We start from the raw sequence: 21,091 nt of genomic DNA, 5'->3' as shown, positions 1-21,091 counted from the left end.
TCTAATTCATCTAATGGGGAAAATTAAGATGTGATAATAAACAAATTTTAGGTTTTAGTTTTTAATAGCCATTGAGTTATTAGTTATTTTTAATAAAAAATTGGGTCAATTAAAATTAACTGCTGGTTAATCTGGACTTACTCTCATCTAAACTAAGTATTTGTCCCATCAGGATTCTACTATAATAAAAATTCTGACATTCTTTATTAAAAAAAAAACCAATGCTAGTAAAAAACACCTTTTTTAATTTTGACCTTTAGAAGTCCATGGTAAATTACAAACAATTTAGTAACTCAACTTGAAGTCAAATTTTTTTCAACCTTTTTAAGGTAAAAATTTAAAGAATATTTTTAAAAAAATTTTCATGTTTTTCTAAGTTGGTTTTGTTTTTTAAGTTCATTTTTTAGTTTAACTTTTATTAAAATATATATGTTACAAAAATTGCTGCCTGTAGGAAGAATTGACTTAAAAAAAGGGTAAAATTGCATCGTCATAGAAATAAGAAAAAAACTGGAATAAACATTATTGTTTCACCTAATGTTTTAAACTAATTTTCTTGAACTTTTATTGTATCACTATTATATATGGCAGAATGTCAGATTTGATAACCGTAGTGATTCAATGACAACAAAAAAAAAAACTTCAAATTGTCTACACAGACAACAAAAATTTTGCATTAATTGTAACTGTAAATATCCAGTGACCAGAAGAATTTTTTTCAAAAAAAAAAAAAGTATCATCAGAGTAAATCCATTTAAAAAGAGCAAGGCTTAAATATGTATAAAAATTACATACAGGCCGAACTAAGAATCTCCTCCTTTTTTTGAAAAGTATTAAAAATAAGTAATATGTGTAGAATTAGCAAATAAATATTTTCCTACATCAAAGAATTTGTAAATTAAATTCTAAAGTTTTTTACCCCAATAATAATAACAGATTACCATCCAGAGCCCTGATACAAAATTTAAGTAGAGATTTTAAAAGAAGCATTTGTAATAAAATAATTTTTTAATATAAAGCGTAATTTATTTTTTTTAACACTCCACTGTCTTCAGACCAACATTTGATTGCCAGTAAATGTGTTCCCCAATGCAAGAATCATTAAGTTTGGATTAATCAAAGTTTTAATTTTTTCTTTGCATTTCATCCACAATAAAGTAGAAAACATGGTTTTTAACCAACAAAAAATGCACGCTACATTACTAGCAATTCATTTAACAAGGGCAAGTTTGCAAAACTGGGTTCAATTTAGCTGTTTGGGGGGGGGGGGATACTCAACTAATTCAATCTGCACATGTTACAAGTTGGAGTAGGAGTAGTACAACAATGCTTTCAGAATTTAAATACAACTTTGTAAACAGTTAATATCTTGAGAAAAATATCAAATATAAAATTGGTAAATTCTTCCTACAATATATCAATACATGCTATGAATATAGGTGTGTGTGTGTGTGTGTGTATATATATATATAAAGCCGCATTGGAAGAATGAAGTGCTTGATCAGTAAAATTTATTCAGGGCGGTTTGTAATTATGTACTATTAACTGTATCCCCAGAGAAAAAACTTATTGTAAAGTGATATCTGAAAGAATAAAAGTAAATCGTCTGTTTGCTTTAGTGATTATTGCTTTACTATTATAGATTTACATTTTTGTTCACGAAATAATGAACTACAAAAAATGCATAATTAAGGATTCAAATACAAAACTGAACTGACATAAAATACTATATTTAAATATGTATCTCCTAACATAATAAACTGTTAAAGACTAAAATTAAAAACTGAACCCAAAACTAAAGAATTTATTAATTTTACAGAAATAATCTTAATTCTAACTTCCTAGATTCTTCTTTGCAGCAGAAAAGTCACAATATGATTCTCTTCTTTAGAAACTGATTTCTTTTAGATGATTAATAGCAGACTGGTTTTTATAAAAGTTAAGTGATGTACGTAAATCCATGACCACATTGAAAATACAAATTTATATAATTTTTAAGAATGCCTGTAATGAATGACCAACATCCCACACTAATACAGTTTAATTAAAATGTCCATTGTGATTAAGAAAAAATACATTGATCAATATCTGCGGTTAATCTGAATAAATGTTTTATCTAATTTTATTCTAACCCATAATACATCAATCATTAAAAAATTTAAAGGAATTAGAGCAAAACAAAGATTTAATGAAGTATAGGGGAGAACTATTCAAACTATTCTTGTTTTTCTTAGTGAGCTTAATTAATTACTTAAAATTTTTTTTAATCTGGATATGATTTTACATCAAACGCAAATATCAGCAAGTTTATAGATATACTATAAAAAGGTAGAGAGTATCTCTGGAGTTCTGGGCAGGGTGGTAAACTGCATTTTATAAAATCTCACGGTTTCACAATTCTTAGAACACTTCAGGAAGAAAAAATTAAAAAACATGTTAAGAAAGAAAAAGTAAACAGTAAATATTACCTCTAATAACCCACCAGTCTCCATAGACCACTTTAGACAAAACTTCTGGGTATTTTCATTTAGGATGGATGACTGAATACGTTTAGATGATATTAGTGATCAATGATTTCAGTGTCCAAAATAACTAAAAAAAGGATTTGCCTTTTTCACTCGCGCTACTTGTCTTTATTAATGCTGTACACGACATTTCCATCAAATACATTTAGCAAACGTTTTTAATGCATTAACATTTTTTTGACAAAAGCTGTAGTGTTTAGTTATGTTTTCAATAATGCAACAAGTATATTAAAAAAAATAAAGATGTTAGTGCAAATGAGAGAAAAAATGATACAAAACCTTCTGTTACTTTGCATCGTGTTGATTCTCAAAGAAATGAGAGAAAATCTCTTTTAGTTTTCAAAAAAGCATAACATGATCATTTCTGAGAAACACGTGTTAAAACACCAATAGATGATATAGTTATAAGCAGTTTATGATTAAGTAAGATCCTAACTCACAAGCATATTTAAAAAAAAGATCCAAAAACAGTATAATATGAGCTTTCCAAATAAGAGGCAAAAACTTATCTATAAGTTTATAAGCCACACTTTCTCCACAAGGTAAAAATTTACAACGTTTAAAAAAAAAATAATTAAAAGAAAGTTAATGTTAACATAACAATTTGATTTAATGGTCGGTAAAGATAGGACAATAGCTTAGAAAATGTTCAATCAGTCCAATTTATCAACAATCAAAATATTATAACATTCTAAATCTATGAGTTACTTTGCCCTTTCAGTATCCCAAAATCCATTTCAAACAATTTATAAATGTGTAGTAAAATTTTAGATATTGACCTGAGCCAACCAACCAAAAATGGAACAAAATTTGAAACATAATTCTTGCCAGGATCAAATGTTTTGACATTTTATTTCAGAAGAACTGATTAAATAGCATTTGCACAGAGGATAATAAAATTCCAATTTTTCAACAAAATTGTTTTCAGTAAAAATTGAAGGTGATTGTTTACCATAAATAAAATATTTCATGAATTTTACTACAAAACAAATAAAAGTGAATAAAGTAAAAGTAATTAAATTAATCTTTAGAGAAAACTGTTAAGAATTTGTTAGCTAAAAGGTGAAAAATATCTGGGTGAAATAACTGCTTTCTTTAACTTTTTTTTTTGAACTGATTATCAGGTTTTAATTAAATACATTTTCTTATCTTAATCTTTAGTTAAGATTTTTCTTGCTTTTAAGTGAAATAATTAATGTCTTGATAAAGGCAATTATAAAAAGTTAAATGAGAAAAAAATATAAACAAGCAACAAGCAACATCAGCAATCTAAAAATCCCTAAAACTTCTAAGATTAAATAAAAAAAGATCATTACATAACTTTTGTAATTTTTCCTATAAAAATAAAATTATAAAAATACAAAAAAGTTAACTCACATACTTCAGCAGTTTAACAGTAGAAACATATGAAAGACAATCCTTCAATTAATTTAAAAATAATTGAATGCCAGAATGCATATTGGAAAATAATCAACCATATAATGTTTGTTTTTAAAAAATAACTTTATTGTCCAGTAAGTGAATAAAATCAGTACAGAACAAATTAACAATAAAAAATTTATTTATAATTCTGGACAAACTAAACAATTCCATCATAGATAAAATATATTTATTACAAAAATATTTCCATTAAATACAATATATTTATCATCTCTACAATATTTACATCATAATTAATAATGTGGAAATAATATTCTCTTTTCACTTTCGCGATAATAAGGAAAAGGATTAACTTTATTTAAGGTAAGGTTTACAGTCTTTTTATTATCACAGCTCATATTTTAAAGCATTAACAAGACTATAATAATAATAATAATAATAATGTCATCTATTATATTCATAATACATATATGAAATAAACATACACACAGCCCTGATTAAGAGATAAAGTAATAGAAGGAATAAAGGCGGAAGGAAGAAGGATATTATAGATTTAATTCAAAGGATGATAAAACAGAAATATTTAATCACACACTAGTAATCACAGTAATCAATTCATAAGCCATTAAATATTATCTAGGCTAAATATATTAATTTAATGATCAGGTAAAGATAATCTACCAAAATAAAGCTGAATATGAAAAGTTAATGGAAAAAAATTGAAATTAAAGGGCTAGCAGAAGCATTATTTATTGAAGGTAGTAAGAAAATAAATAAGTAAATTACATTATTTATGACCAAAAGAAAACTTCTTTCCACCTCCCCTCTTCCCAAGGACATACAGATTTATTGCAAATTCGATGTAGGAGTGTAAATAAGTATATTTAAAAATAATTATTTTCATTTTTCATTCATAATATGAATTATATGTATTTACCAGTTATTAAATATTAAATGCAATCCTGCAGTAACTTCAAATTAAAAAAACAAAAAAAAAACAAATCATTTCACTAAAAAAAATGTCTCAATTACGTTTGCTAGTTTTGATGTCTACTAGCTAGAGTGAAGATGTTAAGTTTATATAACATATATTTAGGGCTATATTTATTTTTTTATTTATTCTTTGCAATGGACAATAACATAATTCTTTTAATACAATATAAACAGTAATAGCTGTATATATACTACTTAACATCTCTTGAATGAGGAGTTGGATTGTTGTGAAGATGTACCTGATGCCACGAATTGCCTCCTTATGCGCAAGAAACACCTTCACACTATTCATATTCGATTGCCAATATTTAACGTAACCAGTATGATCAGCTGTCACCATCCATACATCATTATGTGACCAAACCATCGTTCTGACTGGACTGTCATGAGCCTGAAATCACCAGTAGTTTATTTACCTTATTTTATAAAACATTTTACATAGGAAACAGAAATTATTTACATATAATACATCCAACAACAGTTGGATGTAAAAAAAAAACAAAAAAAAAACTTTTTCGATTATACTTACAGTAATAGGAAAGAAAAATTACACTTTATAAGACTGATTATTATTTTAATTAATTGAACTTCTCAAAACTGTTTGCACTATTAACATATTTGAATATCAGAAATGATGATGTCAGACATCAACCAGACCCTTATAAAGTAGTATATCTTGTGATGAATTAAGACCCAGCTTATTAATAAGCATAAATATAATAGTGGTTTTTACATTGGTTCTGTTTAATATTCATATTAATATTTAATATTCACTAGCTTTGACATCACCTATTGATGCTTTTTTTTTTTTTGAAAAGACTGAAGAACTTCTGATTACAGTATTTTACAACTTTTGTTAAGTCAAATAAAAATTTACAATACAACACTCACATACTGAAAAACTGATTTTAAGAGAAACTCTTCCACTTTAAAGACTTAATAGCATATTAACAAGACAAGCATCTTTTTTCAATTTCAACCAATTTGCTGATGTTGAGTTATGCTGTTTGCCACAAATAAAGAAATTGAAGTGATTATAAAAAGCATTTTTTGCAGTATGTATCTGCTAACTCACTTGACGAACCTTTCTTTCAGTTTTATTTCAGAGAAATATATTTTTTCATAATAATTTGGTGAATGGTAGTAAGATGCCAAGTTATTGAAGTGGTTTCTAAATGCTTCTATTTAATCTAAAATTGCAATTAATTTATTAATCAACTTAGATTATATAATAACTAAAAATTAGTTTTATTTAATTTTTAATGTTTTATTATCCATTATTTTCTTTTTGAAATATACATTATAAAAATTAAATATAAGAATTATAATAAATATTGCCTGCAGTAATTTCTGTCTTATAGAGAAGGCTATTTATTTTTAATTTCATAACATTTATTCTATAAAGTATATGTTAATATTTTTTAAATCATTAACTTTTTAAATGGAAAACTGAATGAAATTTTTAAAAAATATGGCATTTTCATAATTGATCATAACATTTCCAGTCACTGATGATTTATGATCTATAACTAAGAAATTGACAAATATTATTACAGAAGATGGTGTTTAAATATTAACTGTAATTTGAAATTGTGTTTCATTTGACTGATACACAATATTGTCTTATTGGAAAAGTTCAGTTTATTCATCCAGGACAACAGAATAAGGCTATATAATATTCTGTAACTGTTTGGTTTGTAAATGCCACATTGTAACTAGATTTAACAATTCTTTTTGTATTATTTTCTGTCTTTTTGTTTATATATATTAGCATGATGTATGTTTGGTGTTTTTTATCTTTATTTTCAATTGTTGTGCGTGTTAAGAGAAAGCTGACCCAACAATTCAATACTATAAAATTAATGTAACAGTATATTTACTGTCGCATTCCAGCTCAAATGCAAAAAATATATTATAAAATTTATAAAAACAGACTGAAATTTAAAATAAAATAACACTCATATATTTAAAAAATTTGGAACGTAAAGAATACACAACACAATATACAACAATTCCAAAATTAAACTAAAAACTAGGTAAGTAGTTTTAAACTAAACTACTCTAGCTACACAATGTAGTAAAAAAAGAACTTTAAACAAACATACACTAAATACTTAAAAGCCTTCCAGGTTTATCAGTCTTCTTACAGGTATAAAAACTTTGATATGCACAATACACAAAAAATACAAAAAGGGTCACATATGAATACTTTGTAACATTATGAAATTTTCATTCAACATTATACTAAATGAACAGGCACAATTTGAATATAATATCCCTTTCTGGCATCATTCTAAATATGTGTCTGCCTAATAATAATTAAAAAAATCAGTAGTAACATCACCTGATGCCAGGATGATAATCCTGGCAGTAGTAATTACAACAGTGACTGAAAATTTTATAATTATTAAATCTGGTTTGGTTTGAAGTTAATACTTTAAAAAAACCATTACAGGCTGTTATGGACAAAACACAGCATATATGTTCTTTCTTTTTAATATTATTTTATTTTAACATTATTTTTATTTCTACAAAATAATGTTGAAGGGAAGAAGAAATTGAAAGTCTTCTGTGATGAAAATGAAGTCCTGGTTACACAGCCATTTGGAATTAGAAATGTGAAAATAATGCAATAGTTGATACCCATTTTTGAACTGGGATTAACTAATTATTTATCACTGATGACCGATTCAGTTTCCTGCAAGTTGATACTAGATAATAAATTGTTCATCAAAGAAAAACTTCTTTCTCATGGTGTACAAGGCAACTCCAAGAAAAGCTACATCAAAAGTCTGGTGCTGATGTCATGAAACCTAAAGCCTATAAAGTCAATAATAAAACTGTAAATGGTGTGATTGTGAAGTAAGTCCTGTCACATCTTCCAAATATACTAAACTAATTCAGAACCCATAGTAACATTTTTTTCATATGTTTGTTATGTCTTCATAATTCTTAAGGATGCGGAAAATTCTAATTTGAAAAAAAAAGTCATTCACAGGGTATTAGTTGAATTTTATAAACAAATATTTGAAATCCAACTAAACAACAAACCTGTCATAGAAAACCATCATATGGATATGAAGAGCTGCAAAATCCAATACAGCTTAAAAAAAGTTACATAATTGAGACAATATGGAAAAATACAACCCACTTCATACTCTTTCTACATATTTTGACGGTTACCAAATAAATGTTTAGTAATAGGGCTTATGACTCAACATTTCCTTATTTCATACTTTTAAAACAGCAAAAGAAAAATACATTCATCTCTTGCCCATAAAACCCAAAGAATACATTAAAAATTTATTACCAAAGGTTAGAGGCACAAAAAAGGAAATATACAAGGGCAGGGTGAAAATTTCCGGCCCTCACACAGAGATGGCATTAGTACGCTTAACTTCTCAGTGGTATTGTATGGTTCCATTCTTCATTAGTTTACTATAAGAATTTCAAATCACTGCATCACTTAGTATAGTATTTACAGTCTGTTAAAATGGAGAATTAGAGTGTTACTTGGAAAATGGAAATTCGTGCAGCGATAAAATACATTTTTCAGCCTTTTTTCTAAAAGGCTGGGTTGCCACAGTTAAAACACTGGGTCGAACATGCCCAGCTCTATGAATCACGCAGTGGATGCCCTTCTAAAGTGACTACGCCAGAAATGATAGAATAAGTGCATAAAATCATTTTGGCAGATTGACAAGTGGCAGTGAATGAGTTAGCAGTGTGTAGGCAAGTCAACAACATAACATGTATGCAATATTTTGCATGAACAAGCTGGGTGCTAGTTGGATGCCGCATCTGCTTACGCCCAACCACCAAAAAAATATTTCAAGCAATTGTCTCGAGCTCTTTTGGCTCTATCCAGAGGAATTTCCTGTTGATCTGCGACGGTTGATGAAACTTAGGTTCATCATTACACCGCGCAGATAAAAAAGCAGTTAAAAAAGTCAACCTGCTCCAAAAAATGGGAAAAACACTTTATTCTTTAACAAAGTTATGGCAACTGTTTTTTGGGATGCACATAGAATAATTTTCATTGATTATCTTAAAAAAGGGTGAAACAATAAATCCCAAGTACAGGGTGTCCCATATAAAACGCAACCCAACCTTATATTGGTAGGTATTGAAATAATAAAAAGGCATGTGTAAATGTAATTTTTATTATTACCATCAATTACCTTACATTTAGAGTAAATGTTGGAAGTGGCCTTCATCTTCCTGAATACAAGCTTCAATTCTTTTTACAGCGTTTCTTGCAACTTTTTTCATAGTTTGTGGCTGGATATTTAATACAGCTTGTTCAATATTGACTTTCAATTGTTCAAGTGTTTGTGGTTTGTTGCTGTAGGCTTTTTCTTTGAGGTAACCCCATAGAAAAAAATCCACCGCTCGACCGATAACACGATTACCAAAGAATTCCTCAACGAAATCAGAAAATGAACCTGCGTAGTGTGATGTCGCACCGTCATGTTATAGCCAGCAGTGTCTGTCTTCCTCTTCCAAGAGTGCAATGAACTGAAATAAAATATCCTGATATCGTTCTGCATTAATGGTGTACTCGAAAAAAAAATAGGACCAATTATTTTCTTCCGCGATATCGTGCACCACACGCCCAACTTCTGCGGGTGTAATTGTTTTTCATAATAAACTTGGGGGTGTTCAGCGCTCCAAATTCTACTGTTTTCGCTGTTTACATAACCATCCAAATGAAACCATGCTTCATTTGTGAAAAATAACAAATCCATAACATTAATTCCCTCACGCAGAAATCGATGGAACCATTGACAATATTGTAGCCGTTTTTCTTTGTCGGGCTCAAGAAGTTGATAAACCGTTTGAATGCGATAAGGTCGTAATTGTAATTGTTTGGTCGCCCAATGAACAGTTGATTTAGACAAATTCATTTCAGTAGACAAACATCTGATCGATTTATTTGGCGAGGCGAGTAATCGGTCTTTGATTTCAGTGACTGTATCTGTATTCAACACTGACGCAGATCTTCTGTGTTCCTTTTTATTAACAGAACCAGTCTCTCTAAATTTTGCAACTAACCTTAATACTGGTGTTTTGTTAGGAGCTGGTTTATCTGGGTACTTATGGCGAAATAAATCTTGCACTGCAACCACTGATTTCGTACTGAAGTACGACTCAACAATGAAAACACGTTCATCTAGCAAAAACACCATCTTGTCTCTAGCAATATACTGAACGTTATGATTGCATTGTTGTTACTATCGGTAACAACATCGCGGTATGCGTCGCCACGATGTTCAGATGTTGGACGAGTCCATTTCAGTAACGAGTAGGGGAGTAAGCTTGACTTTTGAAATTTCATGGATGAGTGATTGATGGGTTGCATTTTATATGGGACACCCTGTATTACTGCAATCCTATTGCAGCTGTAAGCAATGAAATTACTTGCATTTGGCAAAAAAAAAGTACTTTACCATCAAGACAATTCTCCAGTGCACACTTCAGTCATTAAAATGGCAAAGATCAACAAATTATGATTTGAATTGCTCAAAATTTCCTTAAAAATTACCAAAAAATGGCTTGGAGGGAAAAATTTTGATCTATAATGATGTTATTGCCACCTTAGATGTTTGTTTTAAGGAATTGGATGAATCATCGTACCAAACTGGGGTAAGTGCTGTTGTGAAATGCTGGGCTAAGCGTATAGTCCTTGATGTTGAAAAACATAAATCAAATATACTCAGAAAAACACTGTCTTCTTATTCAGGTTTGGAACTTAGCACCTTGTCCTCATATATATATTCAACAACACAGAACCCCCCACCGTAAAAAAATTGATACTAAAAAAGGGAAAAAAATTAATATTAAAAAAAACAATCTTTTAATGTTATAAAAATAAATATCAATGAGATTAAAAACAAAATGGGATGCTTATTAATTTTTTTTAATACATTAAAAATCATTGGAACTTTCAACCGAGACAGAAATGAACTGTTCCTCATCAAATTTCTGTCTTATGAAAACATTTCACAAAGGCACAAAGCACAAAGGACTTGTGCTACACACAAATAGCAAGGAATGTTGAGGTGAGTGGAAGTTTAGTTCCATTTTTCATTCTAAGTCACAATTCTTCACTTATGATTTTAAAAGAACATTTGGTTGAAAAAATGTTTCATAATGTTAGGGAGTTTCAAGGCATGATGACGATGACATAGTTAAGAGAGCATGGAAGCATTACACAATATCAGAATCAAGAAACTCCATCCCAGGCTCATTAAATGGATTAAGGTCCATGGTGACTATTTTGAAAAATAAATTAAGATGTTTTGAATAATAAATTAAGATGTTTTGAAGTGTTACATCTTAATCAAAAAATAAAATCTTTAAACATAATTTCTGGCTTTTTTTATATTTACTTTCTAGATATTCTTGTATGCTTTATATTTATAGTTTTGTGTATATATATAAATTAACTTAGCAACTATTCTATTATAATGATTTTTAATATTAAGAAATGTACCTTCAAATAGATTAATATCTAATGGAACTCACAAACTAGGCAGATAAATTTTTCTTTTAATTTATGAGTTCTGTTCAATTACTCAATGTAGATAGAGGTTCATTTATTAGTAAACATATATTTGTTTGTAATTAATTACTTAACCTCCAGAATAAAAAAATTAAAGTCTGTCATCTTCATATGATTTACATACTGTCAGTACACACTTATACATTGTGCTGAATATTACTATTATTAACCAGGGTATCATTTTGACATTTACTTAATAATTATTTATATTTTAATACAAAGTTTAAAAAAATACTTTTATTTTTTAAAGTTAGATAATTCCATAGTTGACTAGTACAACAGAGCTGTTACTTAAGAAATAAATTTTCTGAAGACAATAGATGAAAAAATAAAATTATTATTAAGACAGTTTTTCAGAAAAATCTTCTGATCAGAAAGCATATAAAATATAGATCACCAATTTGAAGGGTGCATATGTGAAAACTAGACTGACTAAAGTACAATTTGGAAACTTTATAAATATTGATACGAGAAAGTTAAACTCAATAGGGCTATTGGAAAGTCAATCATGTGGATATGTGGTATCAAGTACGAAAGCAGAGAAAGTTAATATTCGAAGGTAAGTATATTCTTTAGAAGACGATAAAAAATTAAACAACACTGGCGAAAAAATTTATCAGAAAGAAGGCTAATAGTTTAAAATTAAATAATAATAGATATACATTTAAAAAAATTCAAGTTAAACTACTTAAAGTTATCCTTTCTTTATTGTTTGATTCATTTTCATGATCAATGGGTGACGTTAAATGATTATAGTTGGACATCTTTTCAATAAACTTATACTATGATATAATAAAATACATTACATTCTAACATCAAATAATAGAATTAAAATAATAAAACATAAACTAGCTATTAAAAATCAATAAATAAAGCTGATCAAGAGCACTGCTACAAGATATGTGATCTGAAATATGACTTTTTTTTTTAACTGTTAAATAACACATTAAGTATAATATAATGAAATATGGGAAAAATCATGTTCTTATGTTATAAGGAATTCATATTTTGTTGGGAGTCTATAAATCAATAGTAAAAATATAGCTACAAGATTTATTACAATAGAATCATTTTTTAACATCAACTCAAAGCAAACAAACCAAATAAATATATACGCTTCTTCTTATGAAATCTTTTTTTTTAAAGACAAGCATTTAGAAAAAGGATTGCTTCATTCAGTTCTTAGGCTGACAAGTTCAAAAGGTCATATAGTGTAAATTTGTGTGACAAGCCCTTTAGCTTTTTGAAAGAGCAAATTCAGAATTACAAGAGAATAATCTGATACACAAGCTTAAATACCTGCACAGTTAAATGGTAGGCACAAAAAAAAAAATGGTATAACTATATGAAGATAAGTATTGCTGTGTAACAACACAGTGCCTTTTATTAGTAATCCTAGACTGCTTCATATTGCATCCTTTGGAATGTTAAATAGTACTTCAATGTTACTGGAAATTTACTATTGGTTCTTGTACGTCTGAAAAAACTAATAACTTCTCTTCATGATTAAGTTTGAAACCTTTTCCAGATTAGTTGAAAATGGATGTTTCCATTCCATATTCTGGCATATGCAACTGAATTATTGAGTATTTACTGTTTCAAACTAGCAAACCATGTATCAATTAGCTCATGAAGGTCATGAAAATAATTACTGGAAAAAACAAAATTATTAACAATAAACAAAGAAAGTAATATTGTTATAGATATTTATCAGGGTATACTTCATTTCAACTTGTCCTATTTAATGCATCTAATTTCAAAATTGATTCTTTTGAATTATGGATTTCAATTCTTGATGCACCTATGTACCACCAAATGCTACTCATTTTTTCATAACTGGAGGAAATCTCTGCCCAGTGGTTCACATTCAGTCAACAATATAACAAATACTGCAGATAATAGTTAACTAGCCATGGTATTAAAAAAAAGAAAAGTTTAAATAGTAATCATATTATAAAGAATTATACATAAGGATTAATTTCATATTTCACTTAAATAGCTAGCTGATTCAGATAGCAAACAAATGTCAATTACCTCACAAAGGTAATTGAAATTACCTCACAAACAGTAATTCCTAGAAAAACAAATTTATTAACAATAAACAAAGAAAATAATATTGTAAAAAATATTTTCAGGGTATACTTCATTTCAACCTGTTCGTCAATATTTAACGCACTTGTAAGATAGTTTCAAAATTGAAGGTTAATCCATTCCATAAAGTAAACTCTCCAGATGAAGCACCAGTGATAAGACGTCTACCTTCAGGTGTCCAAGCCATACAAAAAACAGGACACCGCATTTTATTGGTAGCAGTTTTCACAAAGCGTGTAGTAACTGCATTTATAGCATTCTCCTCATAGCTGGGTGGAGGCAAGAGATCAGGTATGTATGTTGTATCAGGTTGTAATGCTCTTCTATCTCTGAAATCTCGCTGCCACACTCGCCCCTATTTAAAGATTAAAATAACAATTATTTCATATATGCTACTTTGAAGTTAATACACAAAGAAGTGGATGAACTACATGTATGCCTACAGTTTGTAACATGACATCGCAAATAAAATTAACAGAATTTTGATAAAATAAAAAAAAGTATCCAGCGTAATATTCATAATTATATATAAAAATTAAGATAATATATTAAATATATTTAAAATAAATTTCCACAGAATTCTTTTTTAAAAACAAAAATAAATTCTATTTGATAAAGTAAAAAAAAAAAACATGTCTTAAATTTTATTTAAGACATATCACATACTAAATTTTTCTCATTCATTTGACTGGTTTGTTCTACTTTTCCATCCCTTAGTACTTTTCCTTTATTCATGAATAAGTATGAATACAGGTAAAGTAAAAATAACTTTACCTGGACTGCCTAAGTCTCAGGAATCACTGCAGTGATTCATTAAAAAATGAAATTCATTAAGTTATAAATGGTTATTTATAACTTATGCTACTGAAAAATTCTACCCAGACTTCTGCTCAAATAGTAAAATGAATGAATGAATGTAGTGAAATTCTTAGGGCACTAATTATGGGGCAATATTGATTGTTTTTTTACTTTTGACCTGAAAAAAAATGAAAAAATTTTGATCTGAAAAAATTATTAAAGACAGAAAAATGTGGAATTGAAATTTTTTTTTTTGTTTTGTATAGATTTCCTTTGTTAAATTGCCAATAAACAAGAGTCTGTGGATAATTAAATTCCTACATAATTAAAATAAGGAAAATCAATAAGCTGAAGAAATCTGACCAAACTATGACAGCAGCTGCTCATAACAATCATTGAAGTTTTCTGAATTAAGAAAAAAATATTAATCCTTTTCAGATTTAAAACAGAATTTAAAAATTTGATGTGGACACCACATGGCTTCCTTGTACGCCTATTAAATTACATATGCACATTTTTTGCTGCACTTCATTTAAACTTATTTCATTTCAAAGTGGGATATGATCCTCCAATTCTTTAATAAATTGGACAGATACTTACACAATTGAATTGTGGTGGACACCACATGCATCACACTTTTTATGGTGTCTATATCAGCATTTTATATTAATTTTGTTTCACATCGCTCAAGTAGTTATGGGGTGTAAGTGAAAGCATGTCGGATCCATAACCATGCACACATCGGTTTGAATCCAACTTCACATACATATATATTTTTTTAAATTTAAATATATTGATTTATTAATAATTATTAATCTTTGTTAAAATTTTTTAATTAAAATGAAAAGTACAAAAAATTTTATTTAACTAATAACTATTGATTTAGTTTTCATATTTTTTTTTTTTTACTTCCTTGTATGAAGTAAAGGAAGTATTGTGATCGTGAAAAAATTTGGTTTTCAGAATTCAACGGAAATATCCATGTTGACTAGTTGCAGCATGACATCTGTATGTACATATGTATCTTGTATAACTCTTTTGAGTTCTTTTGAATCATTTTTACAATTAGACGTAGGATGTTGAAATTTTGGATTTAGGACTGTTGTAACATCTAGTTGTGCACCTCCCCTTTTGATTGCAATCAACTGAACCAAAAATATTCAAAAATCCAAAAAAATTTGAATTTTGGACATTTCCTTAACTGCAGTAATAAGCCATCATGATATATTTGGAAGCTCTCAAAGAGGGCTTGTTACTGCAGTTAAGAAAAAATCCAAAATCCAGATTTTTTTTATCATAAGTGGTACTGATTTTCATTGGTTTCTGAGTTACAGCAAATAAAATTTTAATTAATGAAATATTTGGATCTTACAAGGGAAGGCACATCGGTTCAAATCAGACTTCATCTTTTTTTTTTTTAACATTTTTTTTTTAAATTTAAATATATTGATTTATTAATAATTATTACCATGATTGTAAAAATATTTTTACAACAAAAACAATAAAAAAATTTGAAATATTTGATTATTTAATATTAATTGAAAATTATAATTTAGAAACATATTTTTAGATTTTCTAGTTCAATTTTATTTAATTATTCTGAAATTTCTGTTTAATTTTATCTACATTAAAATTAACTACAGAGTGACTGAAAAATAGACCCTCACAAGAACAACATATAACCGAGGCATACATGCCCGATCTTTAATTGCAAAAAATTCTTATCTTTTAGTTCATTACTCATCTGATATTGTTGGACAATATTCTCCGTAAGTCTGAGTTGGTCATAATTTTGTTTGTTTGTTTTTTGTTGCTGATCATTTAATCACTCTTTGGTTTGATATAATTCTTCTTATCTTAATTTGTGTACAAGTTCCCTAGTTTTCAAATTTTCTTCTCTTTATATTCATCATCCTCCTCTCAATCTTTTTATTCTTTCTTTGGTTTTAACAATTTCTTCCTCTTCATATTCATCTTCTCGAGACATATTTCTCATGTAATGTCATTTCATGTTATCTTTCTTTTTCCTGTATGATTGTTTCTTTTTCATTTTAGATTATTCACCAAATAGTCCAATAATAAAAACTCAATATTTTACATGGTAAGGTTGAAATTAACATTTTGTAACTAGTATATGGGAGTTCACTAAACGGAATAGTTTTAATTATTAATTTTTATTTATACAACACACCAGAAATCTGAAACGTTTGTTAATGAAACTGATCTAGTAATATGAGTAATAAAGGGACTTTTACTCTATCCTAATATTTTTCATGTAAGATTGTTGAATTAATAATTATATAAATATTTGACGTTAATAAAAACTAATATTTCAGCAATTGTGTAACTATCCACTTTATTAAAGAATTAGAGGATCGTATCTCACTTTCAAATGAAATAAGTTTAAATGAAGTGCAGCAAAAAATGTGTATACGTAATTTAATAGGTGTACAAGGAAATCAAGTGATGTCCACATCAGATTTTTTTTTTTATTATTGAGTTATTATTAATTGTAAAAATTTTCTTTACAAAAATATTTTCTTTAAAAAAATAAATAAATAAATGTATGTGGAGTCTGATTTAAACCTGATGTGCCTTCCCCTTTAAGATCCAAATATTTAATTAATTAAAATTTTATTTGGCTATAACTCTGAACCAATGAAAATAAGTATCACTTATGATATATTGTTGAAAAGTGTAGTATAAATGGTCAATGAGCACTTATTACTGCAGTTAAAAAAAGTCCAAAATCAAAATGTTTTGGATTTTGGGCTTTTTTGGTCAAGTCAGTTGCAATCAAAAGAGAGGTGCACAACTAGATGTTACAACAGTCCTAAATCCAAAATTTCAACATTCCATGACTAATCGTTTTTGAGTTATGCAAGATATATACATACGTACAGACATCACGCCGAAACTTGTCAAATTGAATTTCTGTTGAAATCTGAAATTTTTTGCAATACTTCTTTTATTTCATACAAGGAAGTAAAAATTAAATTGAGAAATTCATTATTAACGAATCAGAATATCAAGAGCTAATCAGTTACTAAGATTTCTGTACTATATTTCAACAGTTTTTTATGTTTACAGAGAAGAGTAAAGTTTTGTAAACCATAGTTAAAATTTTTTTTATTTTTAATTTTCCAATGAAGAATACAGACATAATTTATATTTGCGATTTTTCCAATTAAAGTGCACTGGCTGTACATCGTTATTATCAAATTTCATTAATTGGTGAACTCAAAAAATTATGAATTCCTAAACATACTCCAATTTTTAGGCAGAAAATCCTTGCAAGGATCTTGATCAAGTACTGTTACTTATTTTACAAGTTCTAATTGCATAATTTGTATGTATAAGTTCATGCATCACTGTAATAATTATTAAATAATAATAAAGTTTCCTGGATATTTTTTATACTTATGGGCTGCAATTTATATATATTTTTCTACACATCTCTATAATGAATGGAAATGTATGTTTTAATATTTTAAATATCACAATTAATAAGAGAAATGTAAATTTCAACGAAAAGGTTTATCTCTCTAGTAACTAATGCTATGTATTAATCAGAAATTGTTCCATGGATGCAGGAGCTAATGTTTAATATTTTGTAAAGATTATAGTTTCTGCAATTAAGTTGAACAAGTCTCTTTTCGCAAGCATCTACTTTAAAGTATATTTTACACTAGTGACAATAGTCGTAGTAGATAGAACAGCCCCTGATTTTGTGTTGGGTCAATCCATTTGAAGTGACCCAAGGGTAATTTGCTTAACCAATTAAAAAAAAAAAAAATTGAATCTTATGCACTTGTTTCCTACATGTCTCATGACCTTAAACTATTTTAGAATTTTTTTATTTAAGCAGTTCACCAGTGGTGGATGTTTTTGTTAGGATGTGCACACCTTCTTTTGTGATTGTAAGGGTTTAAAAAAAAATTATAACTAAAAACTATTGGTTCTGGAAGGATGAAACAAAAAGCAATTTATTCAATTTTCTTAAGGTAAAAGATTGGTCCAGTGGTCTATTTACCTTCTTCTTTCAATGAGAAAATTACTAATAAGTTGAATATGAGGAATGGTGAAATTTCACTTTTGTTAATTTTTTTCAAGCAGGGATGGCATACAAAGTTTTATTATTTTACAAAAGAATTATTTTTTTATATGTAGATATATGTTAGTAGTTATACCATAAATAATATTAATGGTAATATACTTACCCCTAAATTTTTATGAATTTTTGAAAACTAATTTTTTTTAAAATCAGATTTTGGCTTCACATAACTGTGATGGGGCTGGTGATAAAAATTGCACAACTTTCAGTGTTTTTGTACAAGTTTATGGCTAAAGTTAAAAGTTATAAACTCTCAAAATTCATGAAAAACCATTATTGAATCATTTTGATTCACTAAATAAGTGCTCTAAGGGGGGTGGGGTTCACTTTTAAAGGAGTCATACAATTCATTTATCAGAACAAGGTGCTTTTGTTTATGCACTTTGAAACCATCAACAAGCGTGCTAACACAATCCTTTTTACCAGGACACAGCCTGCTGTTAGTCATCTTCATAAAATAACACAACTTTTTTAATTGTGTCATTACTAATTCCTGTTTTATGTCTTTTACCTAACTCCGGTAGAATGTCTTGCTCATTAACTAATTCCATATATATATATATATATATATATATATATATACACATTTAAAAATATAATTCAAACTATGTATGCCAACCTCGCCTTTTGAAAAAAAATTAACAAAAGTGAAATTTCAGTTTTTCATTTCATGTTTGACTTTATTGTAGTTTTCTCATAGAAAGAAAAGAGATCACTGGACCAATCTTTTACCTTGAGAAAATATAATTAAATTTATTTTTGTTTCATCCTTCCAGGATCAATAGTTTTTTTCCATAAACGCTTAAAATCACAAAAATTGGTGTGCACATTGTAACAAAAATGGCCGTCACAGATGAACTGCTTAAAACTGAATAGTTTTAAGGTCCTGAAACTGTAGAAAACAAGTGGGTAAGTTTCAATTTTTTTTTTTTAATTTGCCAAGCAACCAGCTATGTTTTTCTGGGACACTTCAAATGGATTGACCCTATTTTATACTATTAAAGTGGATTGGACGAGAGATTATTTACCTTAGCTTTTTGATAAAGCTAAAGAATCTTTAGAAAATATCTGTTATTAATACTGTTTATATGAACTGTTACGGTCTATTTGAAACAACTGAAATGAATAACAACTACTACCCTGCTACAAGACTGTGAATATATTCATAGTTTGTTAGGAAAGCAGGAAGATTGGAAAAAACTGTTACAATAATAAGCCATTAACTGCAACAGGGATGTCAAATTAAAGACCACATAATGAAACAAAAGCAGATGTAATTTCTTCAAACTTACCTCTAACATTTTTATGATAGCTGAATTATAATCTACTGTTTTACGCATTGCAGACTTCCTGAGCCTTTTGCCATCAAATTCTGGATCCAAAGCAGCAATACCTCGACCATACGGTCGGAACTGTTGGAAAAATGTATGCCGTCCTGGAGGATGAAATCTTTGTGGGGCTGGAAACCGATGACCAGGAGGAGGAACTGACATATTGGGCAATGGTGGTGGTGGTGCATTGTACTGTTGAGGAGTTGGTGTGATGGTAATCATGTTATCTAAAAAAAATTAAATTGATTAAATTAAGATCTAAAAACTTTAACATTCATAACTTACTGAAGAAGAAAAAGTGTAGTTTTAAGTTGGAACACAATCATTCACACAGCATTAATTAACAAACAATTATATGAAAAGAAACAATTTTTTCTTGTTTATACCACACAAGTAACCTAATTTGCCCGATAAACCTGAATAGTGATCATAGTTACAGTCGCACGATGCAATTCAAATAAACCATACGACGATTAACTGAAACAAGGTATAATTTTAAATAATACTCCTACATCGCACACCTCAGAATGTGTATATACTTAAATTTTTAACAATATCAACCTTCCATATGTCATCCTACAATATTAACCGTCCATGTCAACCTAACAACATGAGATTACAGGTGGGTACAGTTAAATTAGTGCAACAAATTTAATCCTGCAAAGCATTAGTTTACTCCGACAAATTTTTTGTAAACTGAAAACTGAAGTCAAACGAAACACTATGAAATACATTATGCAAAGCGTAATGCTTAAAAAATAAATGAGACAACGATGGTGCACGGATGCATAAAATGCACCAACAAAATAAACAGCATACCTAAATCAGTTAATAGTTCAGTAAAACTTTTGTAGGAATGGTTAAATAACAGGGCTTCTCGTTTTTATTTCAGCATTACTTAAGGTTATTATTCTACAAATACAAAACAACGAGCCTAGCAAACTACACTAATACGTAACGAACAACAAAATGAAAGCCGTCTTCGTCATAGATTAGGCAGTTGTAGTAACTCATTCAGTAAAGTCTACTTAGTTTCTTCTAATTTTTTTTTAGAAAAAATATTAAATAGAAACTCACATAAAATTAAATCATAGAATTATTTAAAAATTAAATACGAGTTGAAGTGATTATTACACAATACATATATATTTTTTTATTAATGATTTTTTAGGAAAAAAGTAAGTACTTAAATTACGTAAAGAAATGCATCATTACATTTTAATTATGCTACTTTATTTGTGTAAGGAAACATAAAAACATTGAGGTTTATGGTCAATATTAAAATATATGGCAT

At 28.2% G+C, this 21,091-nt stretch overlaps 1 protein-coding gene across 1 annotated transcript in view; it reads right to left on the bottom strand.

Moving 5' to 3' along the window:
• The window catches only part of Wdr33 (WD repeat domain 33), a 100,192-nt gene extending 79,403 nt beyond the window's left edge, over positions 1-20,789 (bottom strand). Inside the window, exons 1-4 of the mRNA XM_075355618.1 lie at positions 20,617-20,789; positions 19,759-20,024; positions 13,640-13,909; positions 5,138-5,289 (exon numbers count right to left, since the gene is read on the bottom strand). Of these exons, the coding sequence (XP_075211733.1) occupies positions 5,138-5,289; positions 13,640-13,909; positions 19,759-20,019 (683 nt within the window). The 5' untranslated portion in view covers positions 20,020-20,024; positions 20,617-20,789. The remainder of the gene's footprint in view (positions 1-5,137; positions 5,290-13,639; positions 13,910-19,758; positions 20,025-20,616) is intronic.
• Between the last annotated feature and the right edge of the window lie 302 nt (positions 20,790-21,091).

The sequence above is a fragment of the Lycorma delicatula genome, chromosome 2 (genome assembly GCF_047948215.1).
Source record: "Lycorma delicatula isolate Av1 chromosome 2, ASM4794821v1, whole genome shotgun sequence".
NCBI classification, from domain to species: Eukaryota; Metazoa; Arthropoda; class Insecta; order Hemiptera; family Fulgoridae; genus Lycorma; species Lycorma delicatula.
Note: the sequence above shows the minus strand (reverse complement) of the source record. Positions and strands in the feature narration are given on the sequence as shown.